This window comes from Neofelis nebulosa, chromosome 6 (genome assembly GCF_028018385.1).
Source record: "Neofelis nebulosa isolate mNeoNeb1 chromosome 6, mNeoNeb1.pri, whole genome shotgun sequence".
NCBI classification, from domain to species: domain Eukaryota; kingdom Metazoa; phylum Chordata; class Mammalia; order Carnivora; family Felidae; genus Neofelis; species Neofelis nebulosa.
In genome coordinates, this window is record NC_080787.1 from 134126969 (window position 1) to 134147093 (window position 20125).

General features: G+C 38.3%; 1 protein-coding gene across 9 annotated transcripts in view; it reads left to right on the forward strand.

Moving 5' to 3' along the window:
* UTRN (utrophin) overlaps window positions 1–20125 on the forward strand; it is a 514842-nt gene that overhangs the window by 364547 nt on the left and 130170 nt on the right. For all 9 annotated transcript variants that reach the window (XM_058736181.1, XM_058736184.1, XM_058736182.1 and 6 more), the window contains one exon: window positions 9818–9974. In XM_058736181.1, the coding sequence (XP_058592164.1) occupies window positions 9818–9974 (157 nt within the window). The remainder of the gene's footprint in view (window positions 1–9817; window positions 9975–20125) is intronic.

Sequence of the window (20125 nt, forward strand, 5' to 3'; positions counted from 1 at the left end):
CTCTGGTAGTGGAATTTGAAAACCTTTAGGTGACATGATTAGATGTGAGGTTTGGAAAGATCCCTCCCACATGTCTGTGGAGGATGCTTTATTAGATTAGTGTAGTTCTGAAGACAAGGAGAGCCGCTAACAGACCTGTTCAGTATCCAGGACAGGGAAGGGAGACTGAATAGGTACTCGGTTCATGTTGTTGAAGGACTAGTGAGACATCCAGAAACAAATAGCCATTGGGTGGCCATCTCTTCAAAAGAGAGCTATAAGCAAAATAAAGAAATGGTGAGATGGGGAGCATCCAGATAGAGGAGGCATATAAGCATTGTGAGCAGGCAAGAGGGTGAAAAGTTAGGAGACGGCACAGCAAAGAATCCCAGAAAACCATTAAATATAAGAGATAGGTGAAGGAAAGAAAAGCCAGCAAAGGATCCTGAGAAGTGGGTGGCCTTGAGGAGAGGAGAATCAGGAGTGTTGTCAAGAGCCAAGGGAGGAGGGGTTTTGAAGGGAAGGGCATGGTTAGTGGTGCTGACAGCTGAGGGAGTGGAGGGAGATCAGGGCTGCAGAGGCAGGTGGAATGAGAGGAGCTTTGGTGACTCTGCTGGGACAGAGTTTCCATTGAGGTGAAAGTCGATGTCAAGAGGACAAAAGGGTCAGGGTGGGAAGTGGAGAAGTGGAAACAGAACCAGTCCGCACAGTCTCATTTTCTCAATCAGCTCTGCTGTGAAGGGAAGGGGGAGAGAGACCACACTGCTATAACTATGTTATTACATAACAGCTTTGTAAATATATAATAACTGAAGGACTATATCTACACCTATATTCGCTAGTCTGTGCTTTCATATGGACCAGATATGCTTCACTAAAGAAGTAAATGATACATTCTTCATTTTTAACTTTGAAAAATAGGCAAAAGAAATTATATTCACATTCATTATTACTTGGGTATTTACAAAAGATGTATATTTCTTCATATAAGTATATATAAATCTGTAACTATATGTGGTGATGAATGTCAACTGGACGTACTGTGGTAATCATTTGGCAATAGGTACCTTTATTGAATCATTGTGTCGTGCACCTGAAAGGAATATAGTGTTATATGTTAATTATATCTTAATTAAAAGAAAGATAAAACAGTTTCTTAAAAAAGATACAAGTTTATTATACTCAGTAGCAGACCTTCATACAGGAAGCACACGTCGGAGAGAAATGGCGCAGGATAGCGTTTAGTCATGTTAGATCATGGAGCTACCCTGTCTCGGTTCAGTCACTGGCTTTGCCGCTTAGCAGCTATGCCACTATGGGCAGGTTACTTAGCCAATATGTGTTTCCTCGTGTGTCAGATCGGGATAATAAGAGTACTTTCCTTATAGGCTCATCATGAATATATCATTTAATTAGCCTAAGTAAAGTGCCTAAAACAGTGGAACACAGTAAGCACTCAGTAATGGTTAACTATTATTATTATTATTTTTTTTATGGATTACCATTCTGTGTGGTACTAATTAGTTCAAAAAACATAGAAATTCTCCCTGCTTTATTTTTTTTCTCAGTCATTAATATTGGGAATTTCTGAGAAGGTCCCCCAACAAATGGTATACGTCTGTCCTGGCTGGATTCTGAACAAATAAGAAACAAAAATATGTTCAAGAGAGAACAACAGTGTTGTTAATTGCTGATACAGAGGCCAGGTTGGACGGGGTGGCCTTAGAGAGAGGGCTCAGTGGAGGTAGCCTGTTAGCTGAACCCCAGAATGAGACAGCGTTACCAGCGGTCACCAGACAAGGTGGCTGCCCAAGGGAGAAACCCTACGTGGAAGAGTGGGGAGGAGCTCAGTCTGCAGTCCTGTTCTCAAGAGGCAAGGGTGGGCAGAGCTCAGCATCCAGTTGTTCCCCAGATTGGTGAATCAGGTTCCTCACTGCACCTGTACAGGGACTGAGAGAGTCAAGAGTCAGAGAAGAGGTCACGAGTGTGCTCAATGAGAAAGTGCCTTCCCGTGGGGCTGGGTGGGAAAGTGTTCTCCTTAACAAATATGGAGAGGGGACCTATATCCCAGCCACCTGCCTCTTTCAAGTCCTTATTGAAGGTGATACCTGTGGGTCACACTGTGAATTTCTGCTCCTTTATTCTTCCCTCCTGTTCCTTTCAATCACAGCCTACCCTTACACTGGCTTCTCTTGGGAACAAATTCTGTTGTATTTTTAATATTTCTATAAACTCTTTTACCACTTTTCCATATACTTGAAGGTTGGCTTTCCCCTCGATTGCCCACTTCACTTAAAACTCTCTTTGATAGAGGGTAATTTTCCCATTGTCCTCACCTGGCAGCTGGTGGGAATATTCTGAGTCTTTAATAACTGCTGGAGACACCAAACAACCAGAATGCCAGCCGGAAACTTCCAGTATGGCACGTGCAGACACACGGGCTGAACAGGAGCCCTGACACCCAGGGATAAGGAAGAAGTTGACACCTCCTTGTTATATTTTAGGCATTGCCACTCCATCTCAGCAGCTTCTCCTCAGAAGTGAATGCATCTATTATTCTACCCTCTACCATCTCATTCCTGCTCCCTCCGGAACTGTAAGACACTCCTCTACTTTCCTCATTGATTTGAGCATCTGACTTCCCTTTTATTCTTCATCTCTTTCTCAGCTATCATCCTGGGGGTCAGTACCCATATTGAGGATATTTTTTCTATTTTGACTTCCAAGTTTCTTCTTACTTTGTCTATAAAAGCCTTTGTCCCTATTCCTAAGTCTCACAGACCTGGCCATACCTGGGACTCAGTTGATGTCCTGTGTTATCTTGGCATCCCTGAGATGATTGATCTGCAGGAGACCAAGGACAGACCATTCTCCAGAGCACACATCTTATTTTACTATATTCCACCTGGCCATGTGCAACAGAATGCCGCTGGTCTTGCCATGTTAATTAGAGAAGAGCCCTCTGTTGTATCAAATAGGAATCATTTGCAACATCATTGGTAAATCAGCTGTCCTTCAAATTAAAATTATGGCCCTAGTGAGGAGGGTATCTTTCATCAGCTTATTATATACCAGGACCATCTATAGATTTTTACCTAACTTTGTATTTTTATCTGGTTTATGTAATTCATCTACTGTATTCCAACTAGATTGGTTAAAAATGCATATCCTTTAATAATTTCCAGTTGTGAAACCCTTAGCTTTTTTTCTGTGTTCTTTCAAAACTGCCTAAACTCCTGATCTTTAGTTGCTTAAACCCTTCTTCTTTTCAGACTCCATCAACCCCTTCTACTCCGCTTGGATTCCATCATAAGCCATTTCAATAATATCAGGTGTTTCTTCTTCCCCCTGAATTTCTTGTTTTCTCCTTTTAAATCTCTGACACTCTGATGACCACACTCTCTCTATCCCCCGTTCTTGATCCTGGGTTTCCTAGTGTTGTACGAGAAAGTAAAAAATGACATTTCTTCTACTATAATTTGACTCTGTCTTCTTACAATTGGCATTGTGATTCTCAATGATTTTCTGTCATATTTACCACCATCCCTATTTTGTAGAGATTTTGGTTCCTTGTTAGCTCCACAAACCTCTCCCTCTGCATGTGACCTTCTTTCATTCTTTTCTAAGAATGAGGCCATCTGATATATGTCCCTTCTGTGCATTTAGTATCTCAAATTGTGCCTTAATTGTGCTAAAGTTGATGTTGTCATGGCAGGGAACATTTACTCTAATTTATCATCATTTTTAGAAAGAGAATGTCTGCCCAAGATTATAACAGCTAATATTTATTGAATATTCATGTGCTAGACCTATCCTAAGTGCTTTACAGGCATTACCTCCTTTGACTATGGTGTGGTCATCGGAACTATGTAATAATATGTGGCTCACTACCTTGGGTTAATACTATTTTGCAGTCTTTTTGATAACTTTGAGTAGACTTTTTTTTTGAGAGACAGAGAGAGAGAGTGAGCACGGATGTGCGTGCATGTTGGGGAGGGGCAGAGAGAGATGGAGAGAGAATCCTAAGCAGGCTGCACCCCCAGCGTGGAGCCTGAGGTAGGACTCAATCTTACGACCCTGAGATCATGATCTGAGCTGAAATCAAGGGTCGGATGCTTAACCAACTGAGCCACCCAGACACCTCTTGATTATACTTTTAAATACTGAAGTCCAGTGTACAAAATATTTTTTGCAATCTAAAAACAACACATACAAATATATATTTCACTTAGATTGATAGAAGAGACAATAGCTAATGATTTGAAACTTCAGCTAAAAGATAGACTGTTAGGAAATTTGACAATATTTTTCACTCCTGGGGAAAATGTGAATCGGAAATAAATTCAGTAATATGAATGACATGGCTTAAGTTTTTATGTTAAATTTATTTAATTTGGGATTATGTTAATTAAATATCCACTTATCAGCTTAATGATGTTAAATATAGATTCTTATTAACATATGGTTTCAAAGGCCAGTGAAATTGTCAAATCTAATGAAAACAGAGTTCAAAGATAAAGTTCTATCTTTCCTTTCTTTTATGAGCCTCTTAAAAATTCAGGGCACCCTTTTAAGAGCCCTTAGAGAAGATTAACCTTTAACATCATGATTACATCTAATGTTATCACATTTTACAATGTCACTGACACCACTTTTAGCCTTAGCCAATTGATTTTACTAACTATATTGTAAAACTACTAAAATTTCCTTTTCTTAAGTTGAATAGAGGAAGATTCTGTTCCTCTCTTCTTTCTTTTTTCCCCTCTGGTTCAACACTTTCTGATAGAACTTTCTGCGAAGGTAGAAATGTTCTGTATCTGTACTATTCAGTGTGGTAGCCACTAGCCACATGTGGGCGTATTGAGTGCTTGAATGTGGCTAGTGCAACAGATACTGTGAATTTCAAATTTTATTTATTTTAATTAACATCAGTTTAAATGGAAGTAGCTACATATTATTGGTATGTATTGGAAGCACAGCTTTGGTGTTCTTTTCAGCACAGACTGAATTCCTTTCTTTCCTAGTTGTCTTAACTCCCTTTCTGGGAACAAGAATACCTCCTTTTTAATGTAACTGGTTATTCTTGCACTAGTAAAGGTATTTTCATTCATTATAACTCGATTTATAATCTATGGGTTTCACTGTAGATGAAAAATAAATTTCATTTGTTGTAAACATGCCAAATTGAACATTTAATTCTGTGCATTCCTTGCACAATAGGAGACAGTATGGATTTGCTCATATTAATTTGGGGCATTGTGTTCTTTGGTGGACCTACTTTGCAAATGTATCTTCACTTGCCTATAAATACATCCGAACAGTTTCTGCCCTCTTAAATGCTGCCCATGATGAAAGCAATGCAGTGGAAAGAGTTTAGATTTTAGTTTGGATCCCAAGCTCTCTCCTTGGTTTTCCAAGCAAGTTTCTTCCCTGAGCTGTGGTTCCTTCAGAGAGCTGTTAGGTTTCTTGTATCAGAGTATATTTGGTTTACCTGCCTTCCTTCCAACTTGACCCCAGGACTTATTTCTGAAATAGGGCAGTGCCTGATTCCAGAGTGAGTGCTCCATGGATGTTTGTAGTGAATAAGTGGAAAGCTGTATTTTATTTTTATAAATGCCACTGCTTACTCACTCCCACTGTTTGCTCTCTTTTTCGTATCTCTACATTGGGAGAAGGAATAAAAACTTCTTTAAAGAAATATTGGAAACTAAAGGCTTTTGTGATTTAAAATAGATATTAATTCACGTTTCTTCCATAATTCCTTTTCTACCATATTTGAATAATGAGGTACCATTTTAATGGCTTCTTACCTTCTAAGAAGTTTTTTGCATTATATATTTTTAAAAACAGCTGGTGACGTAAAAACATTGATAGAGTTGTAAAATAAATGATTCAATCTAAAAGGAGCTAACTTATGTAAGGCATGTTCTATATACAGGTTGCTAATCCATTCAATGAAAGTATATCTTGTTTTGATCATGTGAAGTACCCAAAGAATGAACTGAAGCTGGTGAAAATTAGGATAACAAGTCAGTTATCCAGAATGTGAGTACCCACAGATATGTGCTAGGTAAAGAAATGGTTTGGGGTGCCTGCATGGCTCAGTCAGTTAAGTGTCCAGCTCTTGATCTCAGCTCAGGTCTTGATCTTAGGGTCATGAGCTCAAGCCCTGCATTGGGCTCCATGCTGGGCATGGAGCCTACTTAGAAAAAGAAAAATAAAAAGAAATGTTTTAAGGTTATAAATATATGATTGATGACTGGTCATCTATAGTTGTGGGGAAAGGGGAAGCTTTAAAATTTTTAGAGTTAAAATGAGAAAGGACAAGTATACCAAAAACAAATTTAAGGTTTCTACTTGCAAAACATTCAATCCAGTGCCCAAGAAAAGGCTTTCATCTTGAAAGATGAAAGAATTAAATTGGAACTAGAACACTGAAGGCTACTACTGAAGCATGCATTTATTTGGGCATATGGTAGTAATCCACTGAACACATAGTTATAATCTATTGGAGAATAACCAGAACAGATTTTCCAGGCAAGGTTTCTGCCAAATCAGCTTGCTTTTTATGATGGAAGAAGGAAGATGCAGAGAAATACGTACACCAATGTAATCTCATCTATTTCAAAGTCACTTCAGTATCTCTCTTTAAAAAACGTTGCCTTCATCTTTATGAAGAGTCCTTCAGGTGCTAGATGCAATAGATTTCAATGATCAATTTCATTATTTTGTGCAGTCAAAAGAGTTAATTGCATTGGAAAAAAATCATTTGCATGCTCTTCAATACAATGCGTGTATGTAACTGGATTTCAAAGGAATGTAATGTCGATTTAGTTATTGATTAAAGAGTTAAACTACAGACATTGAAGAAGCAGGATCAAATTATCTAAAATAAGAGGTCAGGCTATGTGCTTAAGTGTTTTGCACACAGAGACACTGAAACACATCTTGATTGACTAAAGGCCTCTGATTTCTAGCTGTCATTTTTTTTTTTTGCATTTAAAAATACTAGACAGAAATTGCAACACCTCAGTCAAATATATTTATGGCAAAATGATCCGTAAGTGGCAGAGTTTTCAGTTAATATGATTGAAGTTATTTAGTTCTGCTCTGTGACAAGTAAAATTACTGTTTATCAGGGATAGGTAATTACATATTTGGCCTAAAATTAATCAATATGAACACAGGAGAGCTGGCACTCAAGCAGAATCAGGATCTCATTAAAGCAAAATTTTTTAAAGTGAGGTCAATCATGCCACCTGTAGAATGAATAGAAGAGATTATAAATGCAAGAGAATAACATGAACCTTTTAATCATACAGTTCTCAAAGAATTATAAAATACCTCAAACTTCTTTCTGTCATTTACAAATCATTTTTTTATTATTTCATACCTAGCTCTTTTGAATAAGATATAGAATTTTAAGGTTTGAATAGTTTGCTTTATATTAGCTAGCTGATAATGGAACTATAAATAGATGGCAGGACAGTTGGCCTTTTGTATGTGACTGAATGTTGGTTCATGGTATTTTAGAGATCTATGGAACTCCATTTTTTTTTCTTTTAGCCAAGAATATTGGCAGATAGAGCATGGCCATTATTTTATGAACAAGAGATGAACTAGAGATCAGATAGTTGTTCTTCTGAAAACATTATGAACTTTTAAACAAAGACTTAGGATGTTGTTGAATATTCACCACTGGAGTACCACCTAATGTGACCAATGGGGAAATACTTGTTTAAATTAACTATAGAAGAGTTATCAGCTTTGGGACAGAAGCTCTAGTAAATCAGATGTCCAGAAAGGAAATTACTGATAGAGCTGAGAGACAGTAGAGGCCATATTTGGTTGGTTGGTCTCATATCACTCAGGGAAGGAGCAGTTTTGTGGAAGTGGCGATCATAATGCTAATGTCAAGGTGACAGCTAAATGACAGGATATGAAACCTGATCAGCAGAAGTTTCTTGCACCTGAAGTTGCCCCAAGTGGGTGACCTTTGTTGCATAACAAGGCTGAGGTCTATTTCCATCAGCTGTCACCTCTCAGTCTGAAAGGTCAAGGTAATTCCATTTCACGCAGTTGAACACTTACATCCACATTCACTATCCGCCCACTGGTATGGTGCAGGGCTGAGTCCCTGGAGTTGTTTCTGACTGATCCCTCTTTTCAAGTCCAACGCATGAAGTGTAGGATAGAGGCTGAGTAAGTGGGCTTTCTTCAAGGCCCCAAATTTGTGCTTTTATTTGTATTTTTATTCTCAAGGGCTTTTACTTTTTTTTTTTCATTTTGCATTCATTTTTATTTTTTTTTCAATATATGAAATTTATCGTCAAATTGGTTTCCATACAACACCCAGTGCTCATCCCAAAAGGTGCCCTCCTCAATACCCATCACCCACCTTCCCCTCCCTCCCACCCCCATCAACCCTCAGTTTGTTCTCAGTTTTTAAGAGTCTCTTATGCTTTGGCTGTCTGCCACTCTAACCTCTTTTTTTTTCCCCTTCCCCTTCCCCATGAGTTTCTGTTAAGTTTCTCAGGATCCACATAAGAGTGAAAACATATGGTATCTATCTTTCTCTGTATGGCTTATTTCACTTAGCATCACACTCTGCAGTTCCATCCACGTTGCTACAAAAGGCCATATTTCATTCTTTCTCATTGCCACGTAGTACTCCATTGTGTATATAAACCACAATTTCTTTATCCATTCATCAGGTGGTGGACATTTAGGCTCTTTCCACAATTTGGCTATTGTTGAGAGTGCTGCTATAAACATTGGGGTACAAGTGCCCCTATGCATCAGTACTCCTGTATCCCTTGGGTAAATTCCTAGCAGTGCTACTGCTGGGTCATAGGGTAGGTCTATTTTTAATTTTGTAAGGAACCTCCACACTGTTTTCCAGAGTGGCTGCACCAATTTGCATTCCCACCTCAAGGGCTTTTACTTTTATTGGAATCTGAATCACACAAAAACGTATCTCAGACACATGGTTTCCTGATTGTAAAGTTCATAATTTAAGAACCTGAAGGTCCTTTTCTGTCCTAAACCCCAAAATTGTTATTGAAACAAAGACCTCACCTTTAAACCAGGGGACACAGTACTGCAATCAACAATTTCTGCCCGATTGTTTTCTGTTCACAATAGACATTTGTCACTGGACACCAGTCAGCCTTGAGCCAAATAGTGTTCTATGCAAGCAATGACTGGTTGTTTTCCAGCTTTTGGAGGTAAATGCTGGTGATGTTCTACTTTCAGTGATTTATTTGGTTTTAAGAATGTTAAGGCTTTACTAATTTCCTTTCCTAAAAAATTAATTAGCTCTTTTAGAAAGAAAAATAATATGGGCCTGTTGTACATACTCAATTATAAAAATTACGTGTTTACTGTGTTCTCAGATGTAAGCTCATCTAGTATGTATCTTTCTAAACATTTTATATGCATATAGTTGCTCTCTTTTCCTCTCTATCACTTTCTTCACATAGATGGATGAAAGGAGAAGAAAATTGTAGTTCAGTGTGCATGTATACTATACATAAGCTACTGAAACTTGCTTTCATAATTTTATATCATGGAAATTCTTCTTGAAAACCTCATACTTATGCCTTTGTGTTATGTATCCATTTACAGTTTTGATAGGTATTACCAACATATCTGCATATTCTAGCTTCTTCAAAATAACTTGTTTGGGGTTTTTTTTGTTGTTTTTTTACTAAGAGTCAGCCTTCTTATTGGACGTGAACATTAGTTCATCATTCAAGATTATTAGTCTAAGGGAAGATGTATGATTTTTTAAATGCAGTTCCACCTTCTAAATGTGGTCAGTACTGTCTCTCAACAGGGCCCACTTGGAGGCCAGTGCTGAGAAATGGAACAGGTTGCTGACGTCTTTAGAAGAATTGATCAAATGGCTGAATATTAAAGACGAAGAGCTTCAAAAGCAAATGCCGATTGGAGGGGATGTTCCAGCCTTACAGCTCCAGTATGATCACTGTAAAGTAAGTTGACCGTATATGGTGGGGACCTTTTTTGATACATTTTGATTTTGGCAAAGTAGACACTCAAAATTCTATATAAATATCTGAGTTGAAACAATTACCACTGAATTTCACTCCCACACCCCATTTCTAATTGTCAGTATTTAGGCATTTAATTTAAGTTGCATGCATCTTCTGAGAAGCAGATATGCTGAAGTGTTATCACCTGACACATTAATTCTTAGATCCTTGTATTATTTAAATTCTTTGCCTTATTAACTTTCCTTTTATTTATTTAATATTGCTTCATGCCCACTTTCTCATATATTACACATCAGCTTGCTTTGTTATATATACATATTTTTTTCTCCTTACATGCAATGCAAGTTCTCATTCTAAATCTGTACATTTTAATGTGGTGTTAGAATTCTGTTCCCACTGGAAAAATGACGACTAACACATGCATCTTCTAAAGGAAGAAAGGAAGATGCCATCTATGTAGTAAGTTTGCTTCAAAATGATAAGACCTTGAAGTTTATTTTACTTTGAACCTTTGTGACTAGGTTATTCAAATTCCCATTTGGGTAAATTTTCTTTTTCTACTTGAAAAGAGACTATGATAGAGAAATAGTTCTAAGAAAAAAGAAGACGTTGTTGGAATATAACATGTAAAATAACAACAACAACCAACAATGATAGATTTTAAATCAGTGATTTAGGAAAATCCCATTCTCTTTTTTTCAGCTTTCCCTTCTATTACTTATTCATATACTTTTTTGTGGATTTAAGTGATGAAAAAATAATACAAAGCTGTTCTAATGGAAGTGCTCTGTTAAGGAATAGAATCTGCGTGTGACCATGTTCTGCTAGTTTTGATTAAAACCTAATTCTTGAGGCATGAAATGATTTTCCTCTTCTGGCCTTAGCCAGTAAAGTGCACATCATTGTTTCCAGTAAATGCTGGCTATGTTCTTTCCAAACCCTTCTCCCAGCAGAGTCGCCCTGTTTTAGGTTGTGTTTCACCTAAGAGTCTTAGAGTAGAGTTGCTGTGCATGAACCCTTTAGGCCTGGGCATTTAGATAATAAAGATGATCCTGATAACTGATGCTGATGATAATACTGGTTCATTCATTTGGCAGGTATTTACTGAGTGCCTAATGTGCACCAGGCACTATTCTAGGCATTGGTCAAATGAACAAAGCAAAGTTCTTGCCTGATTCCATGTAGTGAGAGATAAACACTAGATACGCAATAAATACATAATATATCCCATAGTAATAAGTACCATGAAAAGAGTAAAGCAATGTCAAGGAGAGAAAGAAGGATGGGAGAGTATCGGCAGCAGAGATGCTGTTTTTGTGGAGATCAGGAACGTGGCATAAGTAAGGCGGTTTTTGAGAAAACAAATGACGTAAACATGAGGCAGTAAGTGATGCTACACCGTGGGGGAAGAAATCATAGGCAAAAGGGGACAAAAAGACACTGGCCACAGAGGTTGCAGTTTCTGGCCATATTCGAGGAATAGCATGGATACCAGTGTTGTTAAAACAGTCAGCCAAATAGAAAAGAAGGAGATGAGGTTGGGGTAGGAGTGGGAAAAAGGAGGGGTTCAAATCACAGAGGTCCTTGAAAGTCCTTTGTAAGGGCTTTAGCTTTTACTCCAAGTGAGGTGGAAGGTATGGAAGGTTTTGGTAATTATACTGCTGTGATCTGACTTACATTATATAATATTTACAGGTGAAATTAGGAAGAATAAAACATAGAGGAGTTGAAGAACATATTTCAGTAATCCAAGTGGGGGATCGTGATGATTTGGACAAAGGTATAAAGGTGGAGATAGTGAGAAGTAACTGGTTTCTGAATATATTTAGGAAGAACCAAAAGGATATGCCAACGGAGTGCATATGTGGAATACAGGAGAAAGAGAAGGGTTTATAGTGGCAGGAATCAAAGGTTTTTGGACAAAGCAAATGGGACAGTAGCTGGAGGGGGGAATGTGGGGCCAGGTAATGGTTTTACACAGATGGGGACTAATTCAACATATTTCTATGCTGATGGGAATGATCTTGTAGAGTGGGAAAAGTCAATAATGCAGGAGAGAGATTACTGGGTAGGGGATGGAATGGGATCCAGTGTACAAGTGTTAACAGTTGGTCTTGGGTAGGAGGGCAAAGAATTCGTCCATTGTAACAAGAAGGTAAGTTGGTAGATTTGCGTGTGGGGACATTTAGACGTCCTCTTTTGATTGCCTCTGTTTTCTCAACAAATAAGAAGCAAGGTCGTCAACTGAACATGAGAAGAAGGAAGACAATGTGGAGGTTTGGGGAAAGAGGAGGTAGAAAATGTAGTCTAGAAGTGGGTGAGTTAAACTAGGAATGTAAAAGAAGACCACGAGCATTACGAAAGGCCTGCTTGAGGCCAATGCTCATGAATTTAAAGTGAGAACAGTCACTGTGAATGTTGTTCCTTACCCATGTGGAGTTGTCTCACCAAAGGCGAGGAGTCAGTTGGAGAGTTGAATTGACCCAAGCACATGTGATAGAGGAAGAGAGGGGCAAGGGGGGTTACAGAAATACAGGGGAGCTATAGTAATGATCGCATGTGGAAGTAAGGCTGGGTAAAGGAAGATATGAGGATATTAGAGATGAGGAATAGTAAAGTGGTGTTAGAAATCAATGAATTGGACATGGCAGAGGAGCTGAGGATTAATCCAAATGGGGGAACCGGGAAGGGGCACAAACTGTAAAGAAAACAGATTGTGATCAGAGAAAGGATGCTAGAAATCAAGTTTGTGGTGACGTGCATTTATTGTTAAATGACAATCTCCGGTGTCCTTTTGTGAGAGTGAGTTGCACAGGCAGGGTGGAGAACAAGGTCCTTGGGGAAAAGTGGATAAGAAGCTGAGAGGCTGGGGTAGCTGCAGGATCATCTACAGGCACAGTAAAATCATCATCACCAGGAGAAAGAGCCTGATTTGTTCAAAATGTTGATTATGAGAAGGAATAGTGATAGCAGTGTGGTTAGGGATTAGTATAGGTTGGAAAAATGATGGCTTCACAGTCCTTTTATCCTTTGGTTGGGGATGGGAAGAGGAATAGTTTAAGTTGGATATAGTTTAGCCTTGGTTTCTAAATTTCTTAGTGCCTGCTACCAGACTTTTCTCTGGTTACTATTATGTCTTTATCACAATTGCCATCACTTACATGTTGTGCAGAATCCAGACTACTGTTGAGAGGCGTAGGTCTTATCAGTAAGTAGGTCTTATCAGGATTTTCCATTTAATAGTCTATACTTCTTTAACTTTGAGTTTTATAGTAGAAAGTTTATATGAATATGGTACTGATTGAATTGCTGAGTGTAGGGCTGGGTTATTTCTCACCTCATTGTTTACCCTCACTGGAAATAATCCTTTGCGGAGTTTCATGTTGATTGTAGATTCTAGAATATGATACTTTATTGTGATCTGTCATTGTCTGCCTTCCAGTTTATCAATGATGGAAAACTACAGGCTTTCTTAATATCATGTATTAATAAATGTTTTGACACAAGCATCATGCATAACTCTGAGAACTAAGCAGGCTGTTATGCCAGAAATAAACTATAGAAGAGATTTCAGAGATTTGTGGAGGTGTGATTTAGTTTGCAAGGGCCACATAACAAAACACCATAGACTGAGTAACTTAAACAAGAGAAATTAATCTTCTCACAGTTCTGGGGGCTACAAGTTTGAGGTCAAGGTGTGGGGTTGGCCTCTTCTGAGGCCTCTCTCCTTGGCTTGTGGATGTCTCTTCCCTGTGTCTTCACCTGGCTTTCTCTTGGTGAGTATCTGTATCTTTTAAAACTGCTCAAAATACCTTCCTTTTATAAGGACACCAGTCATGTTGGGTCAGGGCCCACCCTAATGACCTCATTTTAACTTAACTACATCTTTTTTTTATATATATATTAAATTTTTTTTTTTTTTTTTTTTTTTTTTTTTTTTTTTGAGAGAGAGACAGAGCATGAACAGGGGAGAAGCAGATAGGGAGACACAAAATCAGAAGCAGGCTCCAGGCTCCGAGCTGTCAGCACAGAGCCCTATGCGGGGCTCAAACTCAGAAACCGCGAGATCATGGCCCAAGCCAAAGTTGGACCCCCAACTGACTGAGCCACTCAGGTGACCCTACTTAACTACATCTTTAAGGACCTTATTTCCAATCACAGTCACATTCTATCAAAAGTAACCTTCTTTCCCAGCTGTCAAGTATAATGTTTCTAATCACTATAAATTATTACAGTGAGGGCAAATCACTATGCATTAATACAATTAGGTCAATATTTAAAGACGTGACACCTACCTGTAATTATTTACCTTTCTTACTAAACTTTGCCAGCCATAATCATTGAATAGTCTAATTGTAGTGGAACCTCAACCTTGCCAATGTTCTAACTTAAATATAATTCTCTATCTGTGATCTTAAAATTAAAATCCCTTTGGTTGTACATATGGTTACTCTGTTTCAGGTCAGCTTTTTCTTTCCTGTGTCCTTGGAGATGTCTTTGACCCCTGCCTTCGGGTTCTGTTTATCAGGAACAATCTTTATTTAGAATTAGAATGATCAATTATTAAAACTGTAAGAGGCCCAAGAAATAATTTAGTCTAGCCCCCTCACTGATAGTGGAAGAAAATGAGACCCATGGTGTGTTTTAATGAAATCTGACTTTTCACCCCTCCCTTCCTTTCTCACTCCCAACAAATACCTATCACTTACCCCCATGTCTGGCAATTTCTAGGGCACCAGAGAAACATGGATGCAGAAAACAGACACAGTCCCTGTCTGTGTGGAGCTTACAGTCAGGGGAGAGCCTATGCCTGCCCTGCTTAAGCTTACAGTCTCTGTTTCTTCCCTGTGTTATGAGAAATCATTTCCAACAAGGATTGTGATTGAGCTGTGGACTGTGCATTGCTGTCCCAAATCTCTGGTTGTCTGTCTAACTATCCATTTCTCTAACCCCCAGCTTTGGTCCCTGGCTGATAATTCAAGCATGTTATTAGTTCTTGTATACTCTTATTTCTGATCTTTTCTCTTTATAAGGGATTCTAGAACTCTTTTCAATTATAACATCATGATGTAGATTCAAACAGAACAAAATAATCTCTATACTATTTTTTTCACAGGTATGTTTAGCATTAAATTTAGATGCCTTTCCCTTTAGTTTTGTCTGTTATTATAAACTGTAGTTTTTTCTGGGGCGCCTGGGTGGCGCAGTCGGTTAAGCCTCCGACTTCAGCCAGGTCACGATCTCGCGGTCCGTGAGTTCGAGCCCCGCGTCAGGCTCTGGGCTGATGGCTCGGAGCCTGGGGCCTGTTTCCGATTCTGTGTCTCCCTCTCTCTCTGCCCCTCCCCCGTTCATGCTCTGTCTCTCTCTGTCCCAAAAATAAATAAAAAACGTTGAAAAAAAAAATTTAAAAAAAAAAAAAAAAAAACTAGTTTTTTCTAATTTCTTGCTATTTTTTGTTTTTAGTTGTCCTAATAAAGTTTAAAAACTCTTTTTAATTTTGAAGAACTCTTGCTTTATAGCTTAAAAATACATAGTTGGAATCAAACAAAATCAACCCTTAAATGGCTTGATACTAATAGTAGGCAAGTTATTTTGTTCCTTAAAATTTCCCCATAGAAAGAGGGGGACCTTGTATTTGATTTCTAACCTAACTCTTCCTTGCAGATAGCTAGCTGTCTAAATTACCTTATTTTGAACAACATAGTATTATGTCAAACTAATGTGACCTAATCTCTCAATACTAAATTAGAATGTCTAGAGATTACCAGATGGAATTTTTTAAAGAGGGACAAAGAAATTTAACACTGATTTGTTTACTCTTCCAGGAAGTATGACCTCATAAATGCAAGCCTTGAATTTCACTGTATACAAGTCTTTTAAAGATCAATTTTAAAAGTGATACCATATATCTTTCTGTTGTGGATAAGACAAATACACTTTACAAGATGCATTAAAAACCACCTGTGCTGATATTACACAAATCAGCACTTAAGTATTACATTAAAATTTCCAGTGACATTATATACAAAGTAAAAAACAAAGCTATGTCTCAATGCCTTAGGTGGACGTGGGGTTACTGTATGTTAGAAAACCACTAAGTGACTTAAAAGCTGCTTCAAGGGATATCAAATGCTGATGTCAAAGAGTTATGTGAACAATTTGAATAAAATAATTCTATGTAGACATCCGACTAACCTCTGTCCTCAGCACTTTGTATTCAAGTTCATTGAAAATATTCTTTCGTCTTCCTTTTTGGATAGTGGTGTATTACCCTCTCTTCTAAGGTACCTTATGTTGGGCCCTTCTTTTTTTTTTTTTTTTTAAGTTAATTTATTTATTTTGTGAAAGACCAGGAGAGCATGAGTGGGGAAGGGGCAGGGAGAGGGGAGAGAGAATCTCAAGCAGGCTGTATGCGGTCAGTGCTCAGAGACCTTATGGTTGGCCTTTCTATACAAAGTTAGTTAGTGAACTAGCACATGGGATTAGGTAGACATGGTTTCAATTCTCACCTCCTCCACTCACTAGCTCTGTGATCTAGGCTCTGGAGTCGATTGTCCAACCTCCTCAGTCCTGTTTCTGACCATGAGTATATATAGGTCACTTAGCACAATACATTTAGTAAGTGCTCAATAAGCAATGGCTGTTTGAGTTCTTTAAACTAGGACTTATATTTTCTAGTGTGTTTCTTATTTTAGTTCTGTGTCCACATTTTTTATTTTTCCTAAGATTCATGATGTTTGGCCAACTGTAAATTTTGATGTCATAACTATATTTTTTAGCCTATTGGTGGCTTCAGAGATAACTTAGACTACTGAGGGAATAGGATAAAGTCATTGAGACATTTTTGAGAATTACACAGGATATAAGTCTAGAGGCTAGAAGATGATTTATTTGTTCTTTTTAAATTTTTTTTTAAATCTTTATTTATTTTTGAGAGAGAGAGAGACACAGAGACAGAGTGTGGGCAGGGGAGGGGCAGAGAGAGAGGGAGACACAGAATCTGAAGCAGGCTCCAGGCTCTGAGCTGTCAGCACAGAGCCCAACGTGGGGCTCGAACCCATGGACTGTGAGATCATGACGTGAGCCAAAGTTGGACGTTCAACTGTCTGAGCCACCCAGGTGCCCCTTATTTTTTGTTCTTAATAAAAGAAAACAGCTTATCATGGAAAGGCCAAGCTCATAAGACACGTCTGTATGCACTGCTTTAGTTAACTTATCAAAGATTTATAGTCAAATGATAAATGTATAACCATGAATCTAATTACCTTTCAAAGCATTTTTTGAATGCTACCATAACTTATAAGTAAAGAAATAAAATCAATATACATTATCTTACATTTGCATTTGTATGACCTTATCCTGGATCCAGTCTGCTTTCACAGATAACTGTGGTTAGAGACTCTCAGATTTATGCATGCAATCACTTGGATACTTAGAGGTTGGTTTATGGGAACTCACTCTCAAAGTCTTCTGGTTCCTACCTGTATTTCTATATTCTAGTCCTTTATATGTGCATCAGTGATTTAATGACACTTTTTCATAACCATTCTTTGATAACAGCATTGCTAATCACTTCATCTATCCACCCACCCACCCACACGATTCACTGACTGCTTTATGTGTTGAAAACAATGTTAAATGTGCAAAGGGCAATAAGGCACAGCCTCTGCACTTCAGTGACACATTTTAATAATTTTCATTCTGAAAAGCTCCATGCTTGTGGCTGTATCCAGATGGAATATTATATATTTAAATGCTGAAGGGATGGCTCTGAGACTTTTAGTTAGAATAGTACTATAAGGTCATGCTTCAGATAACTTCATCTGCTTAAACACCTAGCAATTATAAATAAAATGTAAAAAAAAAAAAAAGCAAGGAAAATCAAACATGCAAAGTTGGACTCCAGAATATGGCAGGCATTCCATAGATGAGAAACAAAGCAGAAAAGCCAAGTAGTCAGTAGGGTTGATGCTGCTGGGGAAAGGTACCAGTCCTGGATGTTGAGCGAGCAGAAAGCCCCGTAACAGTCTCTGCTTAAAATCTCTCTCTGACACCTTGAAACGAATGACTCACAGATTGGCATGCTTTCTTCTGTCAAACAAATGTCCCAAGAACTGATATTATAAAACATCAGTGTATTTTGGACCCTTAATTAAATGCTTATACTTTCTTGGATGTTTCAACCAGTGACTCAGACAGAGCATTGATAGGTTTCAGCAACAATGATGATAAATAACTTCGTTCAGTGCTTTCACAATATATGCACAGAGGCAAACTGCTTAAGTAATAATAATAATAATAAAGAATATGTCAAGGGCTCTGAGGGTAAAGCATATGGTACAGGTACAGTCAGTAGTTGCTGACAGCTCTTCCCATAACTGCTGGGAGCTTGTCTTGATAGCTTTGATCATTTTCCTCTTGTTTAAAACTGTCTGGAGTGTATGAGCTGTTTTAATTAAATAACACTATACTGGGGCACCTGGGTGTCTTAAGCATCTGACTCTCGATTTCAGCTCAGATCATGTTCTCGCAGTCTGGAAGACGGAGCCCTGCATCGGGCTCTATGATGACAGCGTGGAGCCTGCTTGGGATTCTCTCTCTCAAACTCTCTCCCCCTCTCTCTGCCCTTCCTCTGCTTGCTTTCTATCTCAAAATAAAATAAATAAACATTAAAAAAACCCTATGATACCTATTATTTACCATCTAATACTGCCCAGCAGAAATAGTCCCCCATTACTATCTAGGATTAACTTGTAAAATTAGAGTCACCTTCCAGTCTTTATAAGTATCAGCTGTAAACCCCACACAGTCGTCTTATTTTTTCTTATGTGGGTATATATTTAATATCCTCAAATATCAAAATAAATTACTACTTTAAAACAAAGTGTTTTTAATGACTTTTAGAATAAATGCATATAGTTGAATTTTCCCACCTAATGACCTAAGTTTTTCATATCATTTTTAAAGTTCTATAGAAATTGAGGTCGCTCATATGCAGCTTCATTTTCAAGAATGCGAGATTATCATTCAGTCAACAATTACTTAGAAAGCACCTTCAGTGCACATAGCATTCATTTGTAATGTTACAGGTTTATTTCAGTCACATACTTTAACATTGGATAAAATTGCCACTGCCGTTTTTGCTTTTCACTTTGCACTTCATCTTCTGAACAATGTAAATTCTAAGTTATGTAAAGGCTGTGATCAGAGCCGTAACACCCTTTTTCTGATAGAATGCATGTTTGCTTTTATAAAAGGAAATCACTAAAAATAATTGAAAGTGTACGATTCCAATATAATTTTAGTGAGTTTGTTCCCTCGGGGCCCCTCTGTCCTTTACTTAACTCAATTTAAAATTCCTATATTCAATCCTTATTGTATAAGAGTCAGGACATTTGGGTCTTTTTTTAATGTTTGTTTATTTTTGAGAGACAGAGTGGGAGCAGAGGAGGGGCAGAGAGAGAGGGAGACACAGGATCTAACGCAGGCTCCAGGCTCTGAGCTGTCAGCACAGAGCCCAATGCAGGGGTTGAACTCATGAACCGTGAGATCATGATCTGAAGTCTGACGCTTAACTGAGCCACCCAGGTGCCCCTAGGATATTTGGGCCTTAAACTGACTTGTCAAAATACATTTGCAAACTTACATATTAAAGTAACAAATTCGAACAGTGTCTTTTTTTTTTAATTTTTTTTTAATTTTAACGTTTATTTATTTTTGAGACAGAGAGAGACAGAGCATGAGCAGGGGAGGGGCAGAGAGAGAGGGAGATACAGAATCTGAAACAGGCTCCAGGCTCTGAGCTGTCAGCATAGAGCCCGACGCGGGGCTCGAACTCACGGACCGCGAGATCATGACCTGAGCTGGAGTCAGACGCTCAACCGACTGAGCCACCCAGGTGCCCCATGAACAGTGTCTTTCAATCAGCAACATGCCACCATTAAATTTAGGCTGTGTGTGTCTCTATATGGTAATCTGACACTCTAACTTCAAATCTGTAATTTCAAGGTTTTGCTGTGTGATGAAGTTACCTAATGTGGGAGATTGACCTTTTTCTAAAATTGATTAATTTCCAAGTTCCCCTCCAGCCATTGGCACCTATGTTGACTTCCTCCTTATTAAATGCATAG